The sequence below is a fragment of the Chiloscyllium plagiosum genome, unplaced genomic scaffold, assembly GCF_037043375.1.
Source record: "Chiloscyllium plagiosum isolate Xiang-an unplaced genomic scaffold, Cpla_swu_hap1 HiC_scaffold_44, whole genome shotgun sequence".
NCBI lineage: Eukaryota > Metazoa > Chordata > Chondrichthyes > Orectolobiformes > Hemiscylliidae > Chiloscyllium > Chiloscyllium plagiosum.
The window spans coordinates 6358923-6382544 of record NW_028270182.1 but is presented as its reverse complement, the minus strand read 5'-3'; the positions used below and the strand labels follow the sequence as shown (position 1 = coordinate 6382544).

Here is a 23622-nt window from a genome sequence, read left to right as displayed (position 1 = left end):
ACTATGGGGCAATGTAGCAGGGCCAATCCATCCTGACCTGCACATCCCTGGACACTATTGGACAATTTAGCACGGCCAATCCACCCTGACCTGCACATTCCTGGAAATTATGGGACCATTTAGCACGGCCAATCCACCCTAACCTGCACATCCCTGGACACTATTGGACAATTTAGCACGGCCAATCCACCCTGACCTGCACATTCCTGGACATTATGGGACCATTTAGCACAGCCAATCCACCCTAACTTGCACGTCTTTGGACTGTGGGAGGAAACCGGGGTGCCTGGAGGAAACCCACACAGACATGGGGAGAATGTGCAAACTCCACACAGACAGTCGCCGAGGTTGGAATCAGGTCCCTGCTGTGAGACAGCAATGCTAACCACTGAGCCACCACGCCACCCAAATCTTGTCCAACAATCAGCGAACATGTCCCACTTTCAACATTATGATTGAGGAAAAGTCAATTTCTCCTTGAAACTGAAGCCCCCCATTCCTGGTTAAATCTCCTCTGCACCCTCTGTAAGGGCTGGATATCCATTGAACAGAATACTCCATCTGAATCCTGATTACTTCATAAAGGTTGAACTTAACACTCCTGTGTTTTTGCAGTCACCGGGACAATGTAAGAAACACAATAGCCAATTCAAACACAGACAGCTCCACCAAATAGACATGTGGCAACGAACAGACTATCTGCATTCACGATACTGTCTGAGCGATAAACATGGGCAAGGACACTGTAAATAAAAGGCCAGTCCTTCTCCAGAATGGTGCTGTTGGACTTCACCAAGAAAGGGAAGACAGCTCCTCGTCAGCTAGACAGTGGCTCTGACAGTGCGGCTCTCCCTCAAAATGTCAGATTATATGGTTCAGCCTCTGGGGTGGGACTGACCTTCTGACTCCAAGGCAAGTGAGCTACTCGCTGGGTCACAGCTGACACTACGATGTTTGGAAATCAGGATCCGTGTTGCAAAGGCTGGGATAAAAGAGAAGAGAGCTGGGAAATATCAGCTGGTCAGGAAGCACATGTAGGGTGCAGTGAAGGGTTCAGGACAAAATCCCTTTGATATTTCCCTCCATTCAGCAAGACCAAATCAAAGTCACATGTGTTCATCCTATAATCTCCATCGTTGAGGTGGGGATTAGACAGACTTTTGATCTCTCAGAGTGGGGAACAGGTGGGAAAGGCGAGTTGAAAGGTCACCCGAGTCTCCAATGCTCTAGGGAAAACAGCCCCAGCCTATTCAGCCTCTCCCTATAGCTCAAACCCTCCAACCCTGTGAACATCCTCATAAAACATTTTGCACCGTTTCAAGTTTAACCACATCCTTCCGATGGACGCTTCTTAAAGTGGGAGAGAGAGCCAGAGAAGGGCAGAGAGGATGAGGGAGAGAATTCTAGAGCTTCAGGCTCGGAGAGCTGAGTGAATCAATCTGAAGCTGCATGAGAATTGGAGGATTTCAAAGAGGTTTGAGGGTATTGAGAGGTCAGATGGAGGTGGTACAGTAAACCAAATCAGGGATGCACAATGGGTCAGACTGATAGACGTTTGAAGTGCGGTCACTTGTTACAATGTAAGAAAGCACGGCAGCCAACAGCGCACAGCAAGCTCCCACATATTTCTCACCTCTGGCCTTTCCCTTGTTCCCATCCAGGTCTGAGAATTTGCAGCCGGTGAGCGATGCTTACGACAGGCAGCAGAGTCTAGAAGATGAATGAAAATGCTACAAGCCCGATGGTTGACAATGGTTCGAGTGAGGACATCCCAGCCTCAAACTCCTGCAGCAAGGACGAATCGTACAAGTACGTTTTCCTGCCAGTGTGCTACACCTACACCTGTATCCTCAGCTTGGCACTCAACTCCATCATCCTCTGCAGCATCCTCAAGCGGCGCAAAGAGTGGAACTGCTCCCTCATCTACATGTTCAACCTTGCTCTGACTGACTTCATGTATGGCCTGTCGCTGCCATTCCTCATTGCCAGCTACATCATGCATGATGTCTGGGTCTTCGGGGACTTCACCTGCCGCCTGGTTCGCTTCCTCTTCTACTTCAACCTCTACTGTAGCATCTTCTTTCTGACCTGCATCAGCTTCCACCGCTACCTTGGCATCTGCCATCCCATGAAGACTATCACCATGGAGACCAAGAAGACGGCCCGGGTGGTCTGCGTGCTGGTGTGGCTGGTGGTCCTGGCCCTCACCTGCCCTATCTTTCATTTTGCCAAGACCGCCACCTTCAACAATGCCACTAACTGCTGGGATGATGCCCTTGACACCGAATACCCGCACTATGTGCCCTATGGGATCATCCTGCACTCGGTTGGCTTCTTCCTGCCCTTCTCCATCATTGCCTGGTGTTACTCGCGTGTGATTAAGACAATCTTCAAGACCATCAGCAACCAGGAGTTCAAGTCGGCCGTGCCGGGCCTGGAGAAAAGGCGCAAGTCCATCAAGACCATCGTGACCATCACTCTCCTTTTCGCCCTCTGCTTCCTCCCCTTCCACGTGACCAAGACCATCTTCTTGGTCAACAAAGCCGTCCCTGACGTGGCCTGCGCCACCAAGAGGGTGGTGACCATCTGCTACAAGGTCACCAGACCCTTGGCCAGCTTCAATGCCTGGCTCAACGCACTGCTTTACTTCCTGACCAAGGACAAGTGGCCTCAGAACTGCCTGAAGCCCAAGAAGAACGCCGACGACTCCAAGTCCTCGTGGAACATTTTCAAACCCTTCAACCACCTGACGCCTCCTTCGTGAATGCCAGGGCGGGTGGTTGACAGGGACCAGGGCTGGCATGGGGACCAAAGTGGGGAGATCCTAGGGATTTGCACTTAGCCTGGCCCTAGACACTCGAGCTCTCCTACGCTCTGCTGACTGTCACTTTGTGCCTATTGAACCACTGGGCTTGGCCACCAAATATTTGTTATGGTACATTATCAAAATTGACCTCACTGGTCCGCAGATTTTATTTCTGGTGTTACATCCGCTTCTGTTTTCGGTGAGACGTTGGTGGATGGTCTTTGTGATGCCACTGGAACTCAGTCTGACCAAGGATCCTTTGTGTGAGGGCAAGTTGGGGGCCTACTGACTGAATGGACTTGTGCCCCCGCACCCCCTACACCCCCCCCCCCCCCCACCAGGTTCCAAACCCCACCTCGTGGGCTTCTCTGTGGGCCCTGCAGCTGCAGAAAGGAACCTGCAATTCCATAGTACCCTTCCCCAACCTCTGTACTGGCCCACCTTCACCGACAGCGACGGTATTTTTTTTTTCCGGCCACGCATGTTGCAATGCCGAAAACATGACATGCGACCCGAGCGTGGGCAGCTCCCACAGACAGCAGAGTGGTAGATCATCTGCTTGCTTTGTGTTTGCGAGAGATGTTGGTTAAACAGTATAATCGGGTCAGGACAGTGTGTAAGGGGAGGGGAGATGGAGTAGAGATCATGCCTTTGCTCATTGTGAGATCTTTTACTTCCACCGGATTGGTGGACGTGGGTCTTCTCTGTATGATGGCACCTCTGATAATGCAGCCTTCCCTCAGTGCCTACAGGGATCGTCTGCCTGCTCCTGTACAGTACGCTCAATTTTCGGTGAACCAGGAATTTTATGACTCAGAAAGTGACACCCACAGAACCACGCTGACGCTGTTAACACAATTAATTTTTGCATGAACTGCTTGATCCTGGCAAGCTTATGTTGGATGTACAGAATTCACCTGCAGAGTGTTTTGTTCTCCAAAGTTCATTTCCCAGTTGCTGGTTATTGCACTGGTGAGGTCAAACCAGCACCCCTAAACGTGCACCCTCAAACACCGACTGATTTCAACTTCACTCTAATTGCCGGATCACAAATTGGGGCGCAGTCTCCACAACATTCTTTGGTCCCACCAAATCTGGACACTTGCAAAGGCAGGTTTGATGTTGGGTTTTCTCAAGGACGCACTCCCAATTTTGAAATCTGAAATGTTCCCTCCTTCACCAACTTTTCACTGTCAGTTTGAAGTAATGTAGTCGATTGTCGTATAACCTTAAAATGTGCTATAAAGAGATGTTGGAACTGTTGACAATTGCTTCAAATCATTTCACGATTTTTGTTTTTAATCATGAATTTGATGAACGTATGAAATAGGAACAGCAGTGGGCCATTCAGCCCTTCAGATCTGCTTCACCATTTAATGAGATCATGGCTGATCTTCTCCCTCAACATCATTTCCCCACCATATCCTCATAACTCTTGACGTTTTTCACAAAATCTATTGATCTCTGTCTTGAACATACTCAATACTCTGCAGTGGGATTCCAAAGGTTCAGCGCCATCATGTGAAAAACATTTCTCTTCATCCCAGCTCCCTAGTTGTAAGATTATAGAATGACCTCCCCCCCCCCCCACCCCATTCTGGTTCTACAATCACAAACTAAGGGAAACATCCTGTCTACGTCCATCCACTTCACGTGAAATGAACTTCTTGAGAAAGTGGTGAATGTGGGAACAGTTACAACATTTAATACATTTGGATGAGTACATGAATAGGAAAAGTTTGGAGGGATAATGGGGCAGAAGCAGGTCGGTGGGACTAGCTTAGTTTGGGATTACAATCGGTTGGACTGAAGGGTCTATTTCTATGCTGTATGACTCCATGTGAAAAATGTTGTAAGTTTTAATAAGATCATCGCTCATCCTTTTAAACTCAAGAAATTGTAGACCCAATCTATTTAATCTTTACTCCTATGACTATCCCTCCATACAATGATAACCCGTTGCCTGTTTTGTGATTTCAACAGAGGGGTAAACACTAGCTACATGACACTACATTGCACCCCTGCTTTTCTTGAAGTGGCACACATATGGAATCTTTCACACCTGCCTGAACTTGCAAATTGGTTTGACGTTACATCTGTAAAACTATATGACAGTGTGGCACTCCCTCTGTACTGCACTGGGAGTGTTGGCCTTGGTTTTGTGCTGGAGATTGTCGGAAAAACACATCTGGTTCACTAATGTCCTTTGGGGAAGGAAACTGCCATCGTTACCTGGGCTGGCCTACAGAAATGTGGTTGACTCTTAACAGCCCTCTGGGCAATTAGGTATGGAGAAAAAAATGCTGGCCTAGCCAGTGACACCCTCATCCTGTGAGTAAAATAAAGAAAAGCACTGAAGTGGGAATTGAAACCAGGACCATGTGGTTCAAAGGCTAAGTGTGCTACCCAACTGAGCCACATCTCACGTCCTTGGCATCCTGTCCAACAATGTGGGGGCAATGTAGCTGGACTCCAGTCCCGCAGTATGAACAATCAGGAGCAGCTGAGAGTTTGTGCATCGAGGCCTATTACCGACCCCTCACACTGTTGCTTCAACTGACTCCCATGTGGCCTTGGGATTGAACAAAAGGTTGCCAACTCTCTGGGGAATAGACTGGAGTCCCTGGCCCCTGCAGCCTCACCCCCAGAGTACTTCCGTGGCAACTTAAGAAGAAAGTCTCATTTGAGTTAAAAATGCTGCATTTTAAAACAGAAAATTGGCTTAATATAGACTTGGCCCTGCGAGGCTGGGCTACTTGGGTTAGCCAATGGCAGAACTGGGTAGGTCAGAGGTGAAAGGTCACATATTGACATCTCCAGGAACGTGGCCAAAGTTGGCAAGCCTACAGATGAAAACTATAACTGAACCAGCATCACTGCTTCAAAGGGTTGCGATGACAGCTTTGAAGGAAACCATTCAATCTTCCTCTAAATGTATTTACCACCCAAATCAAGGTCTGTGCTGAGAACTCAAGGATTTGTCTCGATAATAAAATTGAGTATTGCTGCTAAAAGATGCATTTTTTTCCGAAGCTTCCCATCTTGCACTCATCAGGACATTTTGTAACAACACAAATTCAAGGGGAAAACTAACATTTATGTTGCATGAGGGGAGAGCGCTGACTGGTTGGCAAGGACTCACTGGTCGAAGTGTGACTGTGGGAACGCACCAATTAATGATGACTGACAGTTACCTGGCAGGCTTTGTTTCAATTTTAAACAGACAGGTTGACTCTGATAGGTCAGGGCATTGCGTTGAGAAATGAACCAGCAAATGGCCGGTCCCTATTTCGGTGAGTTGAAAATCGGACACAGGCCCAAAAGGAGATTGATAGAAAAGGAAGTTTTTGGACACGAGTAAAACACTCCAAACCTGTTCTTCGAAATAGTGGCTGTGGGATTTTGCTGTGTCCACTCAAGAAGACAAAACAGTACATCAACTTCACATGTCATCCTCACCCTCTGATGCTGTACCACTCCCTCAGTACTGCATTGGGAACATCCAACTGGATATTGTACTCAAGTCCCTGCAATGGGACTCAAACCGCCATTCTCATTCGGACAAGCTGAGGGGATGGTAGGTCATGTGATAGGAGGCATTGTGCACTGTACCAGGCCTCTGTCACCACCATCTGATAAACAGCTGCTGAAGGAGAGCTTGGTAGGGTTTTTGTGGTCCAGTATAATGTCCCTACCTCTGGACAGGAGGCATGGATTCAAGTCCCACTTGCACCAAAGATGTTTAATAATATTTTTGAGCAGATTCATGAAGAATGTTTTTGGAAAATGACAGTAGCTTGGTACTAGTTTGGAGTACTGTAGAACAGAGGGACCTAGGGGTTCAGGTACATAGCTCATTGAAAGTTTCATCACAGGTAGACAGGGTGGCGAACAAGGCATTTGGCACACTTGCCTTCATTGCTCAGACCTCTGAGTATAGGAATTGGGACATTCTGTTGTTTTACAGGACGTTGGTGAGGCCATTTTGAGTCCTGGACCCTCAACTTTAGAAAGGATATTAATAAGTTGGAGAGGGTTCAGAAAAGATTTAAAGGATGTTACTGGGACTGCATGGTTTGAGTTATAAGAAGAGGCTGGATAAGCTGGGACTTTTTAAACTGGAGAATAGGAGGTTATAGAGGTTTACAAAATCATGAGGGCTAGAGATAAGGTGAACAGGAAAGGTAATTTCCCTTGGGTATGGGAGTTCAAAACTGGCGGGCATAATTTTAAGGTGAGAGGAGAAAGATTTAAAAGTGAGCTGAGGGGCAACTTTTTAACACAAAGTGTAGCATGTGGGTGGAATGAACTGCCAGAGGAAGTGTTAGACGCAAGTACAGTTACTACATTTAAAAGACATTTGGGTAGGTACATGGATAGGAAGGGGTTTGAGGGACATGGGCCAAGTGCAGGCAAGTGGGACTAGTTTGGCTTGGAAAACTTGGACTAAAGGATCTGTTTCGTGCTGTATGACTCTTAAATCTTTTTACACTGCCATATGGCTCTGATCAAGGGTAGTGGGTGACTGGATTATATACAGAGTTAAAATGTGAAACTTTGCTCTGAATATACAGTACAGAAAGAGGCCATTCAGCTGACATGTTCACCTGTATTTATGCAGCATGTGAGTAGGCTCCCACCCACCCTTCAAGTCACCCCTCAGATCATTCCATTCCTTTCTCTCCCATGTCTTTATCCAGCTTCCCCTTCACTGTGTCTAGGCCATTCACATTGATCTCTCCCTGTGGGTAACAGCTTCCTCAGTCTAATAGTGTCCAGCCGGTTGTTGTGGTCTGACAGGTTGGCGGGAGTGAAATTTCAATCAACCAGGTGAACTACTTGAGAAAAGGAACATTTGCACGGCTTAGGGGGTGGAGCCATCAGGGGGGGCCTAATTGATTAGCTCTTCATAGAGACAGAACAACAGCCCAAATGACCTCTGTATTGTGTGGCTCTCGCTCTCAGCTTACACGGCTGGCAGAGTGTAACCGTAGTCCAAAGTAAACCATGTTATTGAGGTCTAATGAGCCTGAAGACATTCCATTACAAGTTAACATCAGTCAAAGATCCAGGATTTTCCTGACCGACGTTGTGTCTGACTGGCATTGGGTCCAAAAGTCAAAGAGCAACACATTGCTATGGAGAGTCCAGGAAAGACAAAAATAAGCATCAATCATGATACTGTTTGTTATTCAGTTTTCAGACATTCTTTCCACAATAGGGGACTGAAGCTGCAAATGCAGAACTCCATGTATAGACTAAAGATTCTGTACTTAAATAATTCATTATCTAGGTGTTGGGTGTTCCTTCTTATTGCTCAGTATTTAAATAAGAGGAAGGAGGCCATTCAGCCCTCGGGCCAGATCCAACAGTCGGTAAGAACATAGGATCATAGAGATGTACAGCACGGAAACAACTTGTCTGTGCTGACCAGATATCCTAAATTAATCTAGTCCCATATCCCCCTTAAACCATCTTATTCATATACCCATCCAGATGCCTTTTAAATGTTGGAATTGTACCAGCCTCCACCACTTCCTCTGGGAGCTCATTCCATACGCACCCCACCCCCTGCGTGAAAAAGTTGCCCCTTAGGTCCCTTTTAAATCTTTCCCTTCTCACCTTAAACCTATGCCCTCTAGTTTTGGACTCCCCAATAATGGCTAATCTGACTGTGCCTCGGGTTGGATCGAAATCGGCAAATGATTAGAAATGGAATTATAAGGTTTATTGTAAGGTGAATGGAATCTAGACGTTAAGGGTGTTTTGTTATAGTTGCACTGAGCATCGGAGAGGCCATTTCTGGAATAAAGCGTACGGTTATTGTGCCAAACAGCATGGAAACAGACTCTTCAGTCCAACCAGTCCATGCTAACCACGTTCTCAAACTGAACTAGTCCCACCTGCCTGTGCTTGGCCCTTTTCTATTCATGCACTTCTCCAAATGTCTTTTAAACGTTGTAATCGTACCTGCAATCACCACTTCCTCAGGAAGTTCATTCCACACGCAAACTATGCTTTGCCCCTCATGTCCTTCTGGGTTTCCTATTTAAAAAGGGAGGTAACTGAATCAGAAGCAGTTCAGGGGAAGGTTCACTTGACTAATAACTGGATCAGGGGGACTGATTATTGTAAAAGAAAAGATTGAACAGGCTGGGCCAGTGTCTATTGTAGTTTAGAAAAATTACTGGCGGAGTGGTTGAGACGAATAACATAAATGCAATTGAAATGAAACTAGCAAAGAGGGAGAAGGGTAGAGAAGGTTTCCTTCGCAAGATATAACAATGAGGGAGGAGAGGAGGTTGGTGGCAAGAAGGTAGGATAAGTATAATTTCACTTGCCTCAAAATTTAGAGACCCAATTTAATGCTTCATGGATACATGTTCAAATCCCACCACAGCTTCAGGTGGAATTTAAATCCAATCTGGAATTGAAATCCTGTCTCAGTGACGGTGACCCATGGCACCCATCTTCAACTGAGGTAAGAATCTTCCTGGCTCACTGGTGGTCCTGGTCTGGCCCACACACCTTAGTACATTCAGCAGTGTTGCTGACTCCTAAATGTCCTCTGAAATGATTAACCGACCACTCTTTACAAGGGCAAATTGCAATGGGCAACAAAGGCTGGGATTGCCAGTGAAACCTGCATCCAATGAATACAATTTTAAGAAGAAAACCATCAGCATAGTTCCAATGACCTGCTTTGATATCGTACATTTCTACACAGTTTTCAAGTAACTTTGTTTTGAAGGAACATTTTATTACTTTAAAGGTGCTATACAAATGCAAGTTGTTGTTCTAAACTGCCCCCAGTAAACATTGGCAAGCGAGTGATGTTAGGATAGAATAGAATCCTTACAGTGTGGAAGCAGGCCATTCAGCCCATCGAGCCTACACTGACCCTCTGAAGAGCATCCCACCCTACTGAAGGACAGTCAGTAGGATAGCATTACCCAAGAGAACTAAAAGACAGTCAATAGTCCAAGAATCATAGAATCCCTAGAGTGTGGAAGCAGGCCATTCAGCCCATTGAGTCTACACCAACCTTCCAAAAAGCATCCCATCCAGACCCAGCCTTTCCCTGTAACCCCACATTTCTCATGGTTAACCCACCTAGCCTGCACATCGTTGGACATGACAGGACAATTTAGCACAGGCAATCTACCTAATCAGCACATCTTTGGACTGTGGGAGGAAACCAGAGCAACCCCGCACAGACACAGGGAGCACGTGTAAATGCCACACAGACAGTCCCCAAGGCCAGAATTGAACCTGGGTCCTTGGTGCTGTGAGGCAGCAGTGCTAACCACTGAGCCACACCTGTTAGGGACATGTGAGCAAAAGCATGGTTGAAGAGCCGGGTTAGTTACATTACAGTGTGGAAACAGGCCCTTCGGCCCAACAAGTCCATACCGACCCTTCAAACAGCAACCCACCCAAACCCATTCCCCTAATTCACTCCTTCACCTAACACTACAGGTAATTTAGCACAGCCAATTCACCTAACCTGGACATTTTTGGACTGTGGGAGGAAACCCACGCAGACATGGGGAGAATGTGCAAACTCCACACAGACAATTGCCTGAGGCGGGAATTGAACCCGGGTCTCTAGTGCTGTGAGGCAGCAGTGCTAACCACTGTGCCACCCATAAGGTAGAGTATCTTCAAGGTGCTGGAGAGGTTTTGAGAGAGAATGCCAGAGCTTAGGCATCAGTTCTAGAGATCACAGTGATCAATGATTAATCATTGACGATCATTGATTAAAATCAGAGGTGCACGAGATGCCAGAACTGCAGGGTTGTTGTACTGGAGGAGTGTGCAGAGTTCATAGAGGAAGAGGAAGTCTTCTAAACAGTAAGCGGATTTACTAGGTGAACACCTTTATGGTACAAGCTATTAACTAATGTTGCCCTTGTTCTAAAGCATTGCTGATAGCTGGCTGTAGAAAGATTCTAGTCCTTTTTAAGACAATTTCCAATAATGCTAGACACTGCCCTGACAGGCTACAACATTTACATCCAACGTACTAGGAACTAAACAATTGCTACAGGCTCTGTTAGTCTTTTCTTTGTTCCACAGAAGTCTCTTCCCTCTCTGCTTCATAAAGAGTAGCCTCTTGCATTTGTACAGCACCTCTAGGGATATGGAGCTCGGCCACAGATCACACTGAATGGTGGAACAGGTGCAATGGATTCAATGGCCTACTCCTGTTCTCACATAGTCCATTTGGCCCTTGATCCTGCACCGCCATTCAATATGGTCACAATTACATTTCTCTATCCACTTCCCCATCCCTTTGGTTGCCCTTGTATTCAAAAACCTTCCTCATCCACAGCTCTCAGGGGTAGAGAATTCCAAAGAAGCACAGCCCAAGTGAAGATATTTCTTCTCATCTTAAGTCCAAAATGGCTGATGTGTTATCCTGAGACATTGCCCCCTGGTTCTGAACTCTCTGGCAGCAGGGGATGAACAGCTTCTTTGCTCTCTCATCATGCCCTTTAGGAATTTTATAAGTTTCCAAGAGATCACCTCTCATGCTTCAAACCCAGGTTACAGGCCCATTCAACTCAATCCCTCCTCATAGGTCAAATTATTTACCTTACCCTACAGCACGGAAACAGACCCTTCGGTCCAACCAGTCCATGCCGACCCTAACCCCAAACTAAACTAATCCCAACTGCCTGTTCCTGGCCGATATCCCTCAAAACCTTTCCTATTCATGTACTAATCTAAGTGTCTTTTAAATGTTGTAACTGTGTCTGCATCCATCACTTCCTCAGGAAGGTCATTCCACACGCAAACCACCCTGTGTAAAAATATTTCCCCCGATGTCTTTTTTAAAATCTCTATCCTCTCACCTTAAAAATATGCCCCCTAATCTTGAAATCCCCCACCCTAGGGAATATTAACCCTATATATATCCCACATGATTTTACAAACGTCACCAATCAGCCTTCTACACTCCAGTGAAAAAAGGTTCCAGCCTATTCAGCTTCTCCCCATAACTCAAACTTTCCACTCCCAGCAACATCCTGGTAAATCATTTCTGAACACTATCTAGTTTAATAATATCCTTCCTATAACAGGGCGACCAGAACTGGAGACAGTTCTCCAGACGAGGCCTCACCAATGTCCTGTACAACCTCAATATGACATCCCAACTCCTAATCTTTTCTCTCTTGTGTACTTATCTATATCTTCCCCTCAGTGCTTGTTTGTTTGACCAAAGTTTAGATTGATCCATGTCTGAGTACAATCCAGTCTGCTGTGCTCTGATTTGCCTTTGCATCTTTGACCTTAGTTTGTCTTATTCTAGGTGAGCGTCATTGTAAAACCATTATAGAAAGCTTATGGTTAGGAGTTGCCTGCTGGATCAGCGGGGAAGTGTTACACACAGGATAATTCTCATTTCCTGATTACGGCAGGAGGAGATATTTGGCTGTTTGCTTTATCTGAAGTGAAATAAATAAAACAAGTGTCTAATTACTGTAATTATACTCTATCACATTTGCTACTGTTCGTTTCTGTTTACTCTTCAATAAAGCTATTTAGTGGTTTACAGCCCAAGCCAGTGACCGATAAGAGAGTTTATTCATTCACTTTTCAGTCTTAAGAAACTTCATGGTGGCACATTACACGTTCCGACACAAATATAGTAATAGGGTTTCCCTGTTCAACCTCCAGTTTCTCTATATTTGCCAATATATCTGATAAGCACTAGTTGACAGTGAACGTTCTGTTCTGGGAGTCATATCTCATCTGGTGCTAAAACTGTTGTGCAGACTTCGCTACCTTTTTTTAGAAAATAGAACCATAGAATCCCTACAGTGAGGAAGAGACCATTCATCCCATTAGGCTTGCACTGACCCTCCAAAGAGCATCCCATCCAAACCTGGCCCCCTCTCCTATCCCCATAACCCTGCATTTACCACAGCTAATCTTCCTAGGCTGCACATCCATGGACATTATGGACAATTTCACATGGTTGATCCACCTAACCTTTAGACATAATAATTCCAATGCGCTCCTGTCCAGCCTCCCACATTGTATTCTCCATAAACTTTTCCTTTACTCATTTATGGGATGTGGGCATCACTATCTGGGCCAACATTTATTGCCCATCCCTAGTTTTGAATGTAGGAGATAGTGGTGAACTACCTACTTGAACTGCTGCAATGCATTTGGTATAGTTAGACCCATACTACTGTTAGGAAAAGAGTTCCAGGATTTTGACCCAGCGACACTGAAGGAACTGCAACATTTCTAAGTCAGGATGATGTGTGGTTTGGAGGGGAGCTTGCAGGGGTTTGGTGTTCCTATGTATCTGCTACCCATTACCTTCTAGATTGTAGAGGTCATGGGTTTGGAAATTTGGAACTTGAGGGCATCCAAAGCTCTGCTGGCCGTGTTGTTAATCCCAAGTCCTGTTTGTCCATTTGTCTCATGCTCACTGAGCTAATGGCTCCTGGTTATGCCAAATCTGGATTTCAAAATTCTCATCCTTGCATTTTTAAAAATCCCTCCATAGCTTTGCCCCTTCCCAACTCTGTAATCATCTCTAGCCCCACAGCTCTCCAACATCTCTTTGATCTTCTAATTCCAGCCTGTTGACCAGCTCTGATTTCCATTGCTCTGTCACTGGAAGCTCTACCTTCAACTGTCTGGATCCTAAGTTTGGAATTCCCTCCCTAAACCACTTGGGGTCTCTGTCTTTCTTTAAGAAACTGGGTAAAACCTTTTTGTCTTTGACAAATCTTTTGTTTATCTGTCCTAATGCCTCCTCGGGTGATTTGATGTGAATGTGGAAGTGGGAGGTCATCCATTTTACTAGGAATAACACAAAATGGACTATTATTTCAATGGTGAAAAATTGGGGAAGGTTGCTGCGCAGAGGGACCTTGGCATCCATGTGAATGAATCACAGAAGGTTAGTTTGGAGGTGTAGCAGGTAATTAAGAAGGCAAATGGAATGGTGTCCTTCATTGCTACAGGGATGGTGTTTCAAAACAGGAAGGTTATACTGCAGCTGTATAGGGTGCTAGTGAGGCCACGTCTGGAGTACTGTGTACAGTTTTGGTCTCCTTACTTGAAGAAAGTGAGGACTGCAGATGCTGGAGACCAGAGTTCAAAAGTGTGGTGCTGGAAAAGCGCAGCAGGCCAGGCGGCATCCGAGGAGCAGGAGAATTGATGTTTCGGGCATAAGCCCTTCTTCAGGAGTGAGGTTGGTATGCCAAGCGGGCTGAGATAAAAGGTGGGAGTGGGGGGGGGGGGGGGAATTTAGTACTGGAGGGAGTGCAGGGGAGGTTCACTCGATTGATTCCGGAGTTGAGAGGGTTGGCTCATGAGGAGGGATTGAACAGACTGGGACTATACTCATTGGAATTTAGAACAATGAGGGAGGGATCTTATAGAAACACATAAAATTATGAAGGGAATTGACAAAATAGAAGTTTGGAAGTTGTTTACACTGGCGGGTGAAACTAGAACTGGGGGCATAGCCTCAAATAAAGGGGGAGCAGATTTAGGACTGAGAAGAGGAGGAATTTCTTCACCCAAAAGGTTGTGAATCGGTGGAATTCCCCTGCCCAGTGAGGCAGTTGAGACTACCCCAGTGAATATTTTTAAGGCACAGACAGATTTTTGAACAGTAAAGGAATTAAGGGTTAGGGTGAACAGGTTAGGGTGAGTGGAGCTAAGTCCATGAAAAGATAAGCCATGATCTTATTGAATGGTGGAGCAGGCTGGTGGGGCCAGATGGCCTACTCCTGCTCCTATTTCTGATGTTCTTATGATGTCATATTTCATTTCATAATCCTCCTTTCAAGCACTTTAAGACATTTTATTACATCAATGATCGTGTACAAATACAGGTTGTTGCTGAGCTAGAGGAGAATGCAATAATTGGGAGGGATTGAGGCCATGCAGTGATATTAAAAAATAAGAATTGTGTATCTACCTGTTATAATGTCAGAAATGGTGCAGTAAATTTGCATACAGCCAGCCTTCGCAAACAGCAATGAGATAATTGACCTGATGCTCTGTTTTCAGTGATATTGGTTGAGGGATATCTCTAGTATCCCTTCAAACAGTTGAGTAAAAGTGGTCAACAGCAGACCACACATATGCAAGGCTTGTTAAGATTAGATATTGAAGGTAGCAGTCTGTCGCTAGAGGACGTAGAAAGCAATCTTGTGGTGCAGTGGTAGTGTCCCTACCTCTCGGCCAGAACCTCTGGGTTCAAGTCCCACCTCAACATAAGCTGTGTCACACGTTCACAGAGGCTGGTTAACTAAAACAGAGCAAGTCAGGTGGAGGAAGTGGGTGTGTGCAGAATTCAGTATGTTGGCATGGCGAGGTTAGAAGATTTTGGAATTCTGGGATGAAATGGATTAACTTGGTGGGTTTACTTTCTCTGGAAGTGCATTACAGGAGTTAATATTTGTAAGATCTTTTTTCTTCAAATGGGCCTCTCTAACTCTCCAAGCTCATACAGTTCGCTGAACCTGTTCAGCCAAACAATTAAAACGGGACTGTTGTGTTTCTCAAATCCATCCACCCAGTTGAGAACAAAAAAGGTTGGTGTTGAAACACATTTCTGCCTTATCCCGATGCAGCACTTTCTTTTTGAGAATTGTTTCCAGATTTCCAGTATGGTTTGTCAGAAGAGATGCTTCCTGACTTTAACCCTGGATGACCTGGCTCTTATTTTAAAATAATGAACCTACTTCTCTGAATGTTCCTTCTACAACAAATGACCCCATATCCTGTATGTCTCCACCACCCCCCACAGAGATGTACAGCATAGAAACAGACCCTTCACTTCAACTTTTCCATGCCAACTAGATATCCTAAATTTATCTAGTCCCATTGCCAGCATTTGGCCCATATCCCTCCAAATCCTCCTGTTCATATACCCAACCAGATGCCTTCTAAATTTTTTTATCATTAGATTAGATTTTCTACAGTGTGGAAACAGGCTCTTCAGCCCAACAAATCCACACTGACCCTCCGAAGAGTAACCCACACAGACCCTTTTCCCTCTGACTAATGCACCTAACACTATAGGCAATTGAGCACGGCCAATTCACTTGACCTATACATCTTTGGACTGTGGGAGGAAACTGGAGGAAACGCAGACACATGGAGAATGTGCAAACTCTACAGGAATTGAACCTAGGCGCTGTGAGGTAACAGTGCTAACCACTGAGCCACCTGCCTCTACCACTTCCTCTGGCAGCTCATTCCACACATACACCACCTTCCGCATGAAAATGTTACACCTTAGGTCCCTTTTAAATTTTTCCCCTCTCACCATAAACCTAGACTCTATAGTTTTGGACTCCTCTACCCTGGGAAAAAGACCTTGTTTGTTTACACTATTCATGACCCCTCATGATTTTATAAACCTCTATAAGGTCACACCTCAACCTCCAACAGTCCAGAGAAAATAGCCCCAGCCAATTCAGCCTCTCCTTAAAACTCAAAACATTTTCTCTCTGCCTACTCTTCTGACTCAGCGAGAATGGTGCTCAACGACACACCCGAGATAAAAGAGTGGGAGGAACAAGAGGAAAGTTGCATGATTTATTTTGGGCAGTTGTCATCTGGCTATTCATGAAAACTTAATAAACATGCTGTGCACATGGGACTGAATCACAAGATTCTGGATTTGAATCTCACCCTGCATCATTGGAGACACGGTATCTCAGAACATGTGACAACAATAAATCAAACACAATAAACTGAAACTACTGTCTTTCAGATGAGATGTAAAACCGAAAGCCCAGTTCCAGGGGGTTTAAAAAATCTCATTGTTCCTTTTGGAAAACTAAGAAAACCTAGGGGAGTGGGAACCAGTCACCCTCTCAAAAGAATTTGGGAAAAAACAGAAATCGCAGGAGAAACTCAGCAGATCTGGCAGCATCTGTGGAGAGAGAGTAACAGAGTTAACATTTTGAGTCCAGTGACCTTTACAGTGTCACACAGCACTGAAGCATACCTTTCAGCTCAACTCAACCACGCTGACCAGCATTTGGCCCATAGCCCTCGAAACCCTCCCTATTCATATACCCATCTCAATGCCTTTTAAATGTTGTAATTGTACCAGCCTCCACCACTTCGTCTGACAGCTCATTCCATACACACACCACTCTCTGCATGAAAAAGATCCCCCTCAGGTCCCTTTTAAATCTTTCCCCTCTCACCTTAAACCTATGCCGATTAATTTTGGATTCCCCCACCCAAGGAAAAACACCCTGGCTATTCACCCCACCCATGCCTGTCATGATTTTATAAACCTCTACAAGGTCACCCTTCAGTCCATGACACTCCAGGGAAAAAGCCCTAACCCATCCAGTCTTTTCCTGCAGCTCAAAACACTCATGCTATTAGATTTAGATTAGATTCCCCACAGTGTGGAAACAGGCCCTTCAGCCCAACAAGTCCACACCGACCCTCCGAACAGCAACCCACCCAGACCCATTCCCCTACATTCACCCCTAATTAATCCACCTAACACCAAGGGCAATTTAGCACAGCCAATTCACCTGACCTGCACATCTTTGGACTGTGGGAGGAAACTGAAGCACTCAGAGGAAAGCCACACAGACACGGGGAGAACGTGCAAACTCCACACAGACAGTTGCCCGAGGTGGGAATTGAACCCGGGTCCCTGGCGCTATGAGGCAGCAGTAGCCGCCCCTCCAGTCCCAGTAACATCCTTATAAATCTTTACTGCACCCTCTCAAGTTTAACATCTCTCCTATAGAAGGAAGACTAAAATTGTATGCAGTATTCCAAACGGGGCCTCACCAAGGTCCTATACAACTGCAACATGATACCCTAACTCCTATACTCCATGTTATGACCAATGAAGGCTAGTATACCAAATCCCTTTTTCACCAGCCCGTCTACCTGCGACTCCACTTCTAAGAAACCATGCTCCTGTACCGCTAGGTCTCTTTGTTGGCAAAACTCCCCAGGGTCCTACTATTAACTGTAGATGCCCTGCCCTGATGTTCTTCAGGACTGGGACACTGGGATTGAAACTTATAAATCTGCTTTCTCTCCACAAATGCTTCTGGCCGGGTGAGTTTCTCCAGCAATATCTTCAGCACCCCGCAGTTTTCGGTTTTGTTTCGGAAATGGACTGGGATCTTGCTGTATGGGGATCTTCACCGATTGTGGAAGTGCTGTGAGATATGCAATGTTCTGCTGTAGAGACGTGAAACTCGCCAAGATATAATGGAAGGATAGAATCCCTAGACGTAGGGAAGGAGGCTGTTTGGTCCATCGAATCCAATAACATTAACCATCCGTAAAGCATCCCTCCACCCAATCCCATCCAGGTGCATAGCCAATTCACCAAGACTGGTGAAAACCCACAGTACCCCGGAGGCTGGAATCGAACCCATAACCCTGGCATTGTAAAGCACAGCTGCTAACCACTGAACCAACGAGTCCACAACCGGTGGCCCTTAGACTTTGAGAGATCAGGGAACGTCGACCAATGACGTCATTACGCACGCCAACCTCCCTGCCCCGACCCCGCCTCCTTTTTGCAACGGCAGCACGGGGCGCGCCTCCTACCGCCCGTGGAACCTTACCTGTCAGGGCGTGTGACGTCACCACGCGCCTCCGCGCACATCGCTGCGGGGCTGCGCACCGGACCGGCGCGCGTTGGCGTGGGGTCAGCTGCCCTCCGCAGGAATGTGCCGGAACAGCAGGATGGAAACTTAGCAACCGTGCGGCGGCGCCAGCCAGCTTCTCGTCGACCCCCCCGCTCCCCCCCACCAGCAACCAACGAGACCAGCCCCCCCCCCACCACCCGTCATATATCGCATTAATAAGCCTCGAAAACAACATGGACGAACATCGGAGCGACACGACGGTTTGATTCCCCGAAGGACTCGTACGTGCGGAGAGCCCCAGCCTCCCCCTCTCCTCTCCGTCGAGGCGCTCCTCCCCCGCCGGCTGAAAATTGGTGCCGCTGGTGGCGGGGCCGCCGGACGGCTTGCTGCGTCGACGCGAGGCCGAGGCTGCGCGGCCTGCAGTTCGCGCCTCCCTCCTCTCGATGGCGCAGGAGGAGCGGATGGAGGTGGATCAGTGCGCCTGCGCGGCGGCCGGCGCGGCGATGGCGGCAGCCGGCGGGGGAGGGGCGGTGCTGCGCAGGTCCAACAGCGCCCCCATGATCAGCAACATCAGGTACAGGAAATCAGACAGGCTTTTGGCATTGTCCACCTCCCCTCACCATCTTATCACCTCCCTCCCATCTCCAACCCACCCATCCATCCACCCACCCATCCATCCACCCACCCATCCACCCACCCATCCACCCACCCATCCATCCATCCACCCATCCATCCATCCATCCATCCACCCACCCATCCATCCATCCACCCACCCATCCACCCATCCATCCATCCATCCACCCACCCACCCACCCATCCATCCACCCACCCACCCATCCACCCATCCACCTATCCACCCACCCACCCACCCATCCATCCATCCATCCATCCACCCACCCACCCAACCATCCACCCACCCAACCATCCACCCACCCACCCATCCACCCATCCACCCACCCATCCACCCACCCATCCACCCACCCATCCACCCACCCATCCATCCACCCATCCACCCACCCATCCACCCACCCTCCCATCCTCCCACCCTCCCACCCATCCTCCCATCCTCCCACCCTCCCACCCATCCTCCCACCCTCCGACCCTCCCATCCTCCTACCCTCCCACCCTCCCATCCTCCTACCCACCCACCCTCCCATCCTCCTACCCACCCATCCTCCCATCCACCCATCCTCCCACCCATCCTCCCATCCACCCATCCTCCCACCCTCCCACCCACCCATCCTCCCACCCTCCCACCCTCCCACCCACCCATCCTCCCACCCTCCCACCCACCCACCCACCCATCCTCCCACCCTCCCACCCATCCTCCCACCCTCCCACCCACCCATCCTACCACCCACCCATCCTCCCACCCATCCTCCCACCCATCCTCCCACCCATCCACCCACCCATCCACCCATCCATCCACCCATCCATCCACCCATCCATCCACCCATCCACCCATCCAACCACCCATCCTCCCACCCATCCTCCCACCCATCCTCCCACCCATCCTCCCACCCATCCTCCCACCCATCCACCCACCCATCCACCCACCCATCCACCCACCCATCCATCCACCCACCCATCCACCCACCCACCCACCCATCCACCCACCCACCCATCCACCCACCCACCCACCCACCCACCCATCCACCCACCCACCCATCCACCCACCCATCCACCCACCCATCCACCCATCCAAACACCCATCCTCCCACCCTCCCACCCTCCCACCCATCCTCCCACCCACCCATCCTCCCACCCATCCTCCCACCCACCCACCCACCCACCCACCCATCCTCCCACCCACCCATCCTCCCACCCACCCATCCTCCCACCCTCCCATCCTCCCACCCTCCCATCCTCCTATCCATCCTCCCACCCACCCATCCTCCCACCCACCCACCCATCCACCCACCCACCCACCCACCCACCCACCCACCCACCCACCCACCCACCCACCCACCCACCCACCCATCCACCCACCCATCCACCCACCCATCCACCCACCCATCCACCCACCCATCCACCCATCCACCCATCCACCCATCCACCCATCCACCCATCCACCCATCCACCCATCCACCCATCCTCCCATCCACCCATCCACCCATCCTCCCATCCACCCATCCACCCATCCTCCCACCCTCCCACCCACCCATCCTCCCACCCATCCTCCCACCCTCCTACCCTCCCACCCTCCCATCCTCCCACCCTCCTATCCATCCACCCACCCACCCATCCTCCCACCCACCCACCCACCCACCTACCCTCCCATCCTCCCACCCACCCACCTACCCTCCCATCCTCCCATCCATCCACCCATCCTCCCATCCATCCTCCCATCCTCCCATCCATCCACCCACCCACCCATCCACCCACCCACCCATCCATCCACCCACCCACCCATCCATCCACCCATCCACCCACCCATCCACCCACCCATCCACCCATCCACCCACCCACCCATCCACCCACCCACCCATCCACCCACCCACCCACCCACCCACCCACCCACCCACCCACCCATCCACCCACCCACCCACCCACCCATCCACCCACCCACCCACCCACCCACCCACCCACCCACCCATCCACCCACCCACCCATCCACCCACCCATCCATCCACCCACCCACCCATCCATCCACCCACCCATCCATCCACCCACCCATCCATCCACCCACCCATCCATCCACCCATCCATCCACCCATCCATCCATCCATCCATCCATCCATCCATCCATCCATCCATCCACCCATCCATCCACCCATCCATCCATCCACCCACCCACCCACCTACCCACCCACCCACCCACCCACCCACCCACCCACCCACCCAACCACCCACCCACCCACCCACCCAACCACCCACCCACCCAACCACCCACCCACCCACCCATCCACCCACCCACCCACCCATCCACCCACCCACCCATCCACCCACCCATCCTCCCACCCATCCTCCCACCCTCCCACCCACCCACCCATCCTCCCACCCTCCCACCCATCCTCCCACCCTCCCACCCATCCTCCCACCCTCCCATCCTCCCACCCTCCCACCCTCCCACCCTCCTATCCATCCTCCCACCCACCCACCCACCCTCCCATCCACCCACCCACCCTCCCATCCACCCATCCTCCCATCCACCCATCCTCCCACCCTCCCATCCACCCATCCTCCCATCCACCCATCCACCCATCCTCCCACCCTCCCACCCACCCATCCTCCCACCCTCCCACCCACCCATCCTCCCACCCACCCACCCATCCTCCCACCCACCCACCCACCCATCCTCCCACCCACCCACCCATCCACCCACCCATCCACCCATCCAACCACCCACCCTCCCACCCTCCCACCCATCCTCCCACCCTCCCACCCACCCACCCATCCTCCCACCCTCCCACCCACCCTCCCACCCTCCCACCCACCCACCCATCCTCCCAGCCATCCACCCACCCATCCGCCCATCCTCCCACCCACCCACCCACCCACCCATGCTCCCACCCACCCACCCATGCTCCCACCCTCCCATCCTCCCACCCTCCCACCCTCCCATCCTCCTATCCACCCACCCATCCACCCATCCACCCACCCATCCACCCATCCACCCACCCATCCACCCATCCACCCACCCATCCACCCATCCACCCACCCATCCACCCATCCACCCATCAACCCATCCACCCATCCTCCCATCCACCCATCCACCCATCCACCCATCCTCCCACCCTCCCATCCTCCCACCCTCCCACCCACCCTCCCACCCTCCCACCCACCCACCCACCCTCCCATCCACCCATCCACCCTCCCATCCACCCATCCACCCATCCTCCCACCCTCCCACCCTCCCATCCTCCCATCCTCCCACCCTCCCATCCTTCCACCCACCCACCCACCCACCCTCCCATCCTCCCACCCACCCACCCTCCCACCCTCCCATCCTCCCACCCACCCACCCACCCACCCTCCCATCCTCCCACCCTCCCATCCTCCCACCCTCCCATCCTCCCACCCTCCCATCCTCCCACCCACCCATCCTCCCACACACCCACCCACCCACCCACCCTCCCATCCTCCCACCCACCCTCCCATCCTCCCACCCACCCACCCATCCTCCCACCCACCCACCCATCCTCCCACCCACCCACCCATCTTCCCACCCACCCACCCATCCTCCCATCCTCCCATCCTCCCATCCTCCCATCCTCCCATCCATCCACCCACCCACCCACCCTCCCACCCTCCCACCCTCCCATCCACCCTCCCTCCCACCCTCCCACCCACCCACCCTCCCTCCCACCCTCCCACCCTCCCACCCACCCTCCCACCCTCCCATCCTCCCACCCTCCCATCCTCCCACCCTCCCATCCTCCCATCCTCCCATCCTCCCACCCTCCCATCCTCCCATCCTCCCACCCTCCCACCCTCCCACCCTCCCATCCTCCCACCCTCCCACCCTCCCACCCTCCCATCCTCCCACCCTCCCACCCTCCCACCCTCCCATCCTCCCATCCTCCCATCCTCCCATCCTCCCATCCTCCCACCCTCCCATCCTCCCTCCCTCCCACACTCCCATCCTCCCTCCCTCCCACACTCCCATCCTCCCTCCCTCCCACACTCCCATCCTCCCTCCCTCCCATCCTCCCTCCCTCCCTCCCATCCTCCCTCCCTCCCATCCTCCCTCCCTCCCTCCCATCCTCCCTCCCTCCCACCCTCCCATCCTCCCTCCCTCCCACCCTCCCATCCTCCCTCCCTCCCACCCTCCCATCCTCCCTCCCACCCACCTCCCTCCCACGCTCCCATCCTCCATCCCATCCTCCCTCCCACCCTCCCACCCTCCCTCCCACCCTCCCACCCTCCCTCCCACCCTCCCATCCTCCCTCCCTCCCACCCTCCCTCCCTCCCACCCTCCCACCCTCCCACCCTCCCTCCCACCCCTCCCTCCCACCCTCCCACCCTCCCTCCCACCCTCCCACCCTCCCACCCTCCCTCCCACCCTCCCTCCCACCCTCCCACCCTCCCTCCCACCCTCCCACCCTCCCACCCTCCCTCCCACCCTCCCTCCCACCCTCCCTCCCTCCCACCCTCCCTCCCTCCCATCCTCCCTCCCATCCTCCCTCCCATCCTCCCTCCCATCCTCCCTCCCATCCTCCCTCCCATCCTCCCTCCCATCCTCCC

General features: G+C 50.6%; 2 protein-coding genes across 5 annotated transcripts in view; both read left to right on the top strand.

Moving 5' to 3' along the window:
• The window catches only part of LOC122544379 (P2Y purinoceptor 3-like), a 37514-nt gene extending 34750 nt beyond the window's left edge, over positions 1 to 2764 (top strand). For all 3 annotated transcript variants that reach the window (XM_087982955.1, XM_087982956.1, XM_087982953.1), the window contains exon 3: positions 1662 to 2764. In XM_087982955.1, coding sequence (XP_087839081.1) covers positions 1718 to 2764 — 1047 coding nt within the window. In that variant the 5' untranslated portion in view covers positions 1662 to 1717. The remainder of the gene's footprint in view (positions 1 to 1661) is intronic.
• A 15797-nt stretch (positions 2765 to 18561) lies between these two features.
• LOC122544304 (P2R1A-PPP2R2A-interacting phosphatase regulator 1-like) overlaps positions 18562 to 23622 on the top strand; it is a 60106-nt gene continuing 55045 nt past the window's right edge. Inside the window, exon 1 of one of the 2 annotated variants that reach the window (XM_087982964.1) lies at positions 18562 to 19009. In XM_087982964.1, the coding sequence (XP_087839090.1) occupies positions 18879 to 19009 (131 nt within the window). In that variant the 5' untranslated portion in view covers positions 18562 to 18878. The remainder of the gene's footprint in view (positions 19010 to 23622) is intronic. The other variant, XM_087982961.1, reaches the window with a different exon arrangement.